This window comes from Bombus fervidus, chromosome 6 (genome assembly GCF_041682495.2).
Source record: "Bombus fervidus isolate BK054 chromosome 6, iyBomFerv1, whole genome shotgun sequence".
NCBI classification, from domain to species: Eukaryota; Metazoa; Arthropoda; class Insecta; order Hymenoptera; family Apidae; genus Bombus; species Bombus fervidus.
Window position 1 is genome coordinate 4,924,977 of NC_091522.1, and position 7,555 is coordinate 4,932,531.

The 7,555-nt window shown below is 35.0% G+C and overlaps 1 protein-coding gene across 5 annotated transcripts; it reads left to right on the plus strand.

Moving 5' to 3' along the window:
• Positions 1-1,741: 1,741 nt before the first annotated feature.
• LOC139988322 (5'-3' exonuclease PLD3) lies at positions 1,742-7,027 on the plus strand. 5 transcript variants are annotated; one of them, XM_072005563.1, is made up of 12 exons: positions 1,742-1,965; positions 3,692-3,821; positions 4,105-4,347; positions 4,441-4,640; positions 4,735-5,083; positions 5,139-5,273; positions 5,356-5,547; positions 5,635-5,763; positions 5,920-6,059; positions 6,208-6,373; positions 6,469-6,610; positions 6,698-7,027. In XM_072005563.1, the coding sequence occupies exons 2-12, from the start codon at positions 3,699-3,701 to the stop codon at positions 6,883-6,885; spliced, it is 2,007 nt and encodes a 668-aa protein (XP_071861664.1). In that variant the 5' UTR covers positions 1,742-1,965; positions 3,692-3,698; the 3' UTR covers positions 6,886-7,027. The 5 variants fall into 5 exon arrangements, with proteins under 5 accessions (XP_071861664.1, XP_071861663.1, XP_071861661.1 ...); XM_072005562.1 differs by having other exon boundaries at positions 1,743-2,072; positions 6,692-7,027; XM_072005560.1 differs by having other exon boundaries at positions 1,743-1,965; positions 6,692-7,027.
• Positions 7,028-7,555: the final 528 nt, after the last annotated feature.

The following is a 7,555-nucleotide window of genomic DNA, read 5'->3' on the forward strand; positions in this document are numbered from 1 at the left end:
TTGTTATAAAACGGTATATTATTTGTCGATTCTTTCATCATAATCTTTCTTCTTGGAATATATTAGGGAGGTGAAGTGAATGAAGAACATCGATTGTTCAATCATTAACTCTATATTATAGTAAATGTTCTCTGTTACTGAAACAGTAATTACAATTGATAAAAATCCGTACGAACAAATAAAACATAAAGCCATGCTTTTGAATGCTGGATAGGAATCTAAAAATTTCTAACGCACATTTATGCTTATGATGTGTATTAGAGATGAGTATACGATCGTGTTTTTATCATGATTATGTAAGCAGGCCAGAAACTCGCTAGGGAAAACCAACCATCTTTTGAGTAAAAAAAAGATCAAGATGGAGAGTAAGAAAGGGATCCATCCTACGTTCTTCGTTATCCGTGTCATATTTTGATATTTTTCTCCATTAATCTCCATTTTGATATTTTTCAACTCAAAATAAACACTTCTTTCCCTTCCCCTCTCTCGCCCTCTCCCTCTCTCTTTCCCTCCTTCCCTCTCTCTCTCCCTCCCTCCCTCCCTCTCTCTCTCTCTCCCATCGGTGTTTTGTGATGATTATTGGGTAGTTCCACTGACTGATGCTACAGTTTAGAGACATCGTTGTCAGTTTGTTAGGAAAGCATATCTGTGTGTTACTGAAAAGAAGACTAGCGTAAGAAATGCGGGTCTGATTGATTATTTCATACAGACACAACACAGTCATAAAGATAAGCATGCATATTGGACAAGAGTATCAAATATCAAACAAAACAATATAGCAACGTGTGACGATGAACGATATCAAGCAGCATTTCCCTTGTCCCTGTGCTGTTTCGCTAGTTTTCTTTCCAGCAACATACCATATTTATGTGCACGTTAATGAGATTGTAGTAATACAGATTTAGTGGTAGTATTATTAGCAAAACTTTGACACAATCTACCGGCTTCCATAGAACTACCAGGAAATAATTACAAATCACCCGAGGAGCGTCCGAACACCTTTATATTATTGTACATTGCGGTTTCGCCAATACTTTTGACCAAGGACACATATATAGGTTATATAAACAAGTTTGGACACATTTATACTAAAAGTATAAAAAAGAAAGGTGTTCAAAAATTGAACCGTAAAGAAACAAGATGAAAATACAAAAACGGTATGGGTCTGTGCACGTGCGATACACATATACATATACATACAATGAATGTCTCAAACAGAGCCTTTTTTTGTTCTGTTTATATGTATGATTATGGTTTGTACATGGACAGTCGTCTCTGGGTTTAAGTCGTATTACAGTTTAGTAACCTAGGGACTTTTGTGGAGGCACCTGTATCGACCTAAAATAAGAACAGGTCTTGGCATTCGCTAGAGAAAGTCGTCCTAAAATTGAGTTAACCTCAATCTAGTGAAAAATCAACATGACAGATCAACAAACCCACGCATGCGCAACGCACACATTTACATTGTCTTACAGTATGAGTGTCGAGACTTGTTTATACGATCGCGGACGAAACAATTAATTTCTATCAGTTCTATAAATTCTATATGGAATTATAGGGAAAACAATTATTTGCTGTATGTTAGTTCTGTAGCTTAACCAACGAGACGAGGCGGTAGACGTAAACAAAAGGTGATTAACAAATAAGCGAAATAAAACGTAGTGACAATATTGTCACTAGTAGGCAGCCAATAGCTGCAGCCAATAGTTGCAGCCAATAATTGCAGTCACAGCAATCACATTTTCTGTATGTCTACTGCTTCGTCCCGTTGGGCAAACTATAGTCGATATAGCCTATTCCGTTTAACATTAGTTATGTGCTTGATAAATAAGTCTGTCATGAGTGATGAAAAACATTCGGTTAATTAGAGTCACAAAAATCTTGTGTAAATAACAATCGTTCCAACGAATTTCAGAGGGAAACGGAATTTGTGACTATATAGCTATTTTTATGAAAAGTAAAATAGTACGTTCGTTATTCAGCTATTTTCTCTGGCATGTTTAATATCGTAGTCCGATATCTTATTAAGAAAATTGTTTCGGAAATTGAAGTGAACGAAAAAGAAACAACAAGTGTGAGTGATATGTCGATACCCACACAAGCGTAACTTATATACATACATATTATTTCCAATTCCAAAAATTGATGAGGTTTATGATGAACCCTAGAGTGGGTAGCTGCCTATACTAATATGCTAATTACATATTTACATATACATACATATATACATTTTGTATATTTTTAATTTCAACCCTAGAATGATAATGCAATAGCATTTTTTTATTGTTTCTAATAAAATAATTTTTTCAACATTTCCAAGAGATGTGTTTCTGCTCTTTCTTAGACATCTTAATGAAAGATAAGAAGTTTATGGCTTTAAAGAAAGAAAGGGAATTAAAATTTACATTTCGTCATTTAGAAATGTACGCTAAAACGGTCTTCGTTCGATATATTCCATTTACAATGGTTTTGTGAATACTTTATTCGTTATATCCTACTTATGTAACTCCAAGGAAATCTTTTGCAATTAATAATAATTTCGAAAACAAATTAAAATTTAGAATTTGCCACAAACGTACAAACGATATTAAATGTATTTTTAAATATACTTGACATTAACAGACGCATTAATTGATTGGTCTCGACTTGAACTCAAAAGACGCTCGAAAGGATTAAGTAATTAAGAGTCATATCGACACATCTATAATACGTTCTACGAAATGAATTTCTTCTTATACTTAAATATCTACGATATTTTGTATGATACCATGCATTCATAGAATGCATCAAGGATAGTTGATACATATGCATGCACATTTTTGTTTTCTTTTATCTATAGCATTTCTGAAGCTCCCTTGATACTGATATTGATCTATATCCGCCTATAGAGATACAACATAACATACATGTACACACGCATACATATGTATGTGCGATTTATCGGTCGTCCAAATTAGATTGTAATAAATTTAACGGAGATAAAGAAATAATCAGAAATAATATGGAAAGGTACCGTTTTGAAAGTTTTGAAGACGAAATATGTAGGTCACAGAAAGCTCTTGAGCGCAAGTCCGTCGCGAAGCAAACGCGACTTTTCGATCGACACTGTTCGTTTCGTAAAATACGTCGGTGGTAGGTCGACGGACGCAACGTTTAGAACGGCGCACGTGTGTAAATGTTACCGAAGATTTCCTTCGTCAGGGTATGTTTTTATCCAGCTTGAACTTGATACATTTCCATTCAACTGTTTTTACGTATATACATGTAGATGCACACGCACTTTCGCCAATTTTTCCTTAACTCCGAACCTCCCACTTACTCCCTATATTTTATTCTCCGCATCCTTTTTTATTTCTTTGTTCATTTTGATCCAGAAGAAAATATGTAGCGGATCAGCGCTTTTAACAAAGAAAGTTACGAAATAGTGCATAAATCTTTGGCTACGCTACGACCAGTCATATTTTGATCGCTTGGAGAATAATAATTTTGAAAAGGAATTGTTCAAATTGCAACAAAATATATTATTGTCATAATTAAAATTATGCTAAAAAGCGTTTCGTTATTAAACTACTCGTATTATTGTGTTTTTTTCATTTACATTCCGCAAAGGATTTTAATTATATTTCACGTGCATGGTGTTCCATAGTTTTCTAAGTGTTCCTCTTACAAAAATACTCTGTTTAAATTATAGTAAATACATGAGGATGTCTTTCTTCGCTTGGAAAGGGAGCAATCGTTCCGAAAATACCGAACACGGTAGACACAATTTACAAGATGGTCTTTTTCAAATTGCATCTCAAGCTTGTCACATATTAGTACAAGTAAGTTTACTAGAATTAAGTCACTTTCACGAGTTTCGCACACTCGAATAAATGCGGTTTATTTATTTATACTTTTATTTCTTTCTTTTATCTATTTAAATTGTACGCACTTCTCTTTTTTCGCTTTTTTTTACATTTTTAATTCCTTTAGCAATCAGTCTTTAAGTTGAAATCAATAGAGGTGAAAAGATTTCCATGATTTTACATTTTTACTTTTACATATACGAGTTGCGATACGAGTGCGCGAGTAATTTTACTGATCGTATGAAATTCGATCCGAAAGGTGAACAACACGCACAACGTTTCGTACGGTGGAAACAATAATGTAAGGAATATCGCATATTCGAAATGTTCCGGCAATGACGAAGATTCGATACGTCATACAGCTTCTTCCACGAGTAAACCCAGTACTTCCACGGTTAAGTCTTATACGAAGTACATGAAAGAACAAGGCAAGGATCAGGATGTAGTCGTTTTATTGCCACGTCGTAAGAGCAGAAAGCCTCTTGTTAAGCACAAATTATCCGTATGTACAATTACGTAAGGATTCCTTCTTTTTACGCCATTTCGAATGCGTTTGTCCTATCCATCAAACAAAAATTTACCTTACTTGTCACAGACAGTTTCTGAGAATGCCAGATTAGAATTGAATCCATCAAAGTATGTCAGCAGTGGTGGTAGGAATAGTGGTTCTGGTGGTGGATCTGGTGCCAGTACAGCTAACGGTAATACCACCGCTCCTGACGATGATTTCGAATTGTGGGATTATTCCGGTTTTATGTTCAGAAGCGATACTGATGATCCAATTGCGAAGTTAGTGTTTCTTTTGATCAAAAAGATGAAATACGATCGAATATCCTTCAAAAATAAGATAATTAATTAGTCGTGTTAATATTATGTATTACCGAAACAGATGGGCAAGTGCAGAAGGATGGTGCAGACCAAGTTGCATTCCAATTACAATCATACTAATTTTGATAGTGCTGGTTGTTTTATTGCCATTATTAGATCATGCAGCGGGTAAATACGCGTCGAACGACACGAATTTCGATTTCGACATGAGTTGCATGAATGGCTGTAATTTATCTTTCGTGGAAACTCTGCCAATCGGCATGAATTACGCGAATAACACCGTTTTTCTCGACAACACTTACGACTCTTGGATCAAATTGATTTCCTTGGCGCGGGAAAAGATAGAAATAGCATCGTTTTATTGGACTATGAGGAGGGAAGATGTATATCCAGACGATAGTGCGAAACGGGTATGTAAGTAACTGAATCTATTTTTTCCAGGAAAGTTCGAAACGATTGTTTCAGGGTGAAGAAGTTTTCCATTTGCTTCTCCAAGCGGGCAGAGATCGGAATATTTTACTGAAGATAACGCAAAATATACCGTCGCAAATAAGACCGAACGTCGATACGGAAGTGTTGACGAAAAAAGCAAACGCTAAGGTAATTTAATGTTGTTTTAAGATAATTCAATAATTATAACGATTCCGCAGGGAAGAACATGTGTCATATTTACTGTGAGTAGGTCAAAAGTTTAAATTTTGCTGGATTGCTCGGTGGAGGAGTACTTCATACGAAATTATGGCTCGTTGACAGAACGCATTTATATATTGGTTCTGCGAATATGGATTGGCGGTCGCTCTCGCAGGTGAAGGAACTTGGTTTAATGGCTTTAAATTGCAGTTGCTTGGCAAACGATTTTGCCAAGATATTCGACGTAAGTCGATTGTTTCTGGTAATCCATGTACGGATACTACGTAATAGCTAACTAAACGCTAAAGCTATTTTTTGATATATTTGCTAGGTTTATTGGACAGTAGGCAACGATGGTAAAATACCTTCTGTTTGGCCGGATTATCTTAACACGAGGATTAATTTAAAGAATCCGATGAACTTTACATTTATGAATAATAAGTATAAAACATTTGTTGCGGTAAGTATGATATTTTTTTGAAGACATCATTCCAGCGTATACAAATTTAATACGAAACAGATTTTGCGCGAATCTAAAATATCAAGTTCAGATTGAAAAAAGGATGGCTGAAAGAAAGAAATGGCGGAATTTGTATTATAATATCGTATATTTCAGAGTTCACCTCCGCTATTTTCGCCAAAGGGTAGAACGAGTGACGTGGATGCTATTCTTTATTGTATCGAAAAAGCTGAGAAATTTATTTATATCTCAGTAATGGATTATTTTCCACTAACTATATATACAGCGAAAATCAAGTACGTATCGATTAATCTACTTACGTGTTTCTAATACGTCCATTAATCTATCTATATTCACACGCATGCGTATATGTACTATGTATTTCTATAGTTCCGTTCGGATTGCTCATTCTACATTTAACTTTGTTTAATTCGTATGATTTAGATATTGGCCGATAATAGATGATGCACTGAGAAAGGCAGCTATCGAACGTAAAGTACACATACGATTATTGATATCGTCGTGGAAGCATATGAAGAAATCAGAGGTTTTCTTTTTGAAATCGCTCATGGAACTAACAGATAGTTATGCGGGTGTGAAAATTGAAGTGGTCAGTAAAGACTTAAAGAAGCATGCTTGCCTTCTGAATAGTTCCATTATATATTTCATACATGACATCACATTTACGCTAACATGTTTTTCTAGAGAAAATTCATAGTTCCTACGAACCCTGATTTGGACAAAATACCGTTTTCAAGGGTAAATCACAATAAATATATGGTGACTGATGTAACAGCGTATATAGGAACAAGCAACTGGTCTGGCGATTATTTTATAAATACAGCAGGCAATTGTTTCTTTTAATTTTCCTCCTTTCTTTTTTTCTTTCTTTTTATACATATGTGATTTATACGATTGGTTTTGTTAGGTATAGGTACGGTATTCGAGACTATCGGCGATCAGACTTCGGAAAATCTTAGACAGCAATTGGAAAATATTTTTCATCGCGATTGGTATTCTGAATATTCTTATGCTTTAAACGAAAGTATACCATTTATGAAACGATCGACAAATACCATCGAAGACTACTACCTACGATCATCACGTCACACATTAGCGTGACAATATCAACGATTTGATCAACGTTTCCAGCGAAGACAATGAAAATCATTTCTTGCTGCTTAATACGAAGTCTTGGAGACGAATTTCTTAAATGTTTTGTCCCTTGTCATTGACAAAATTAAACTCATTCTCTTTTTCCTTATCTTTTTTTTCTTTTTTTTTTACGAAGCACATTCTTACGATTATCCATACTCAGCAAATATCGACTTCGAGCTGACGTTTTGTTTGTTCCGTGTACACTACATACACAAACACATTCCTCTTTCATTCTCTTTTATGTTGTTCCATCTCTGCTGTTATTTCTTTAAAGACATACACGGGCATACATTTACACCCACGCGTACCATCTCCTTCGGATCCCATCTCTCTCACTCGCTCGCTTACTTCTTTCCCTCCATCTTATGTGCGCATTCACGCACATACACACTCATTAACCACGAAGTAAGTACCTACGTATCTGAAATTTTAAACCTATAGGAATAATCTTACATAACGGACGTTTGTGTGCCTTGCTTTAAGTGACCTTGCGAACGTCTTCTATGAAAAACCATTAACGTTAATTAATGTTACAACCCGAGCAATATTCCGTCCATATAATAATATAATTCTGAAAAAGATTATATACATTTTAGTAATTAATGTATAAAATATTCCGTTAGTATATGTGATT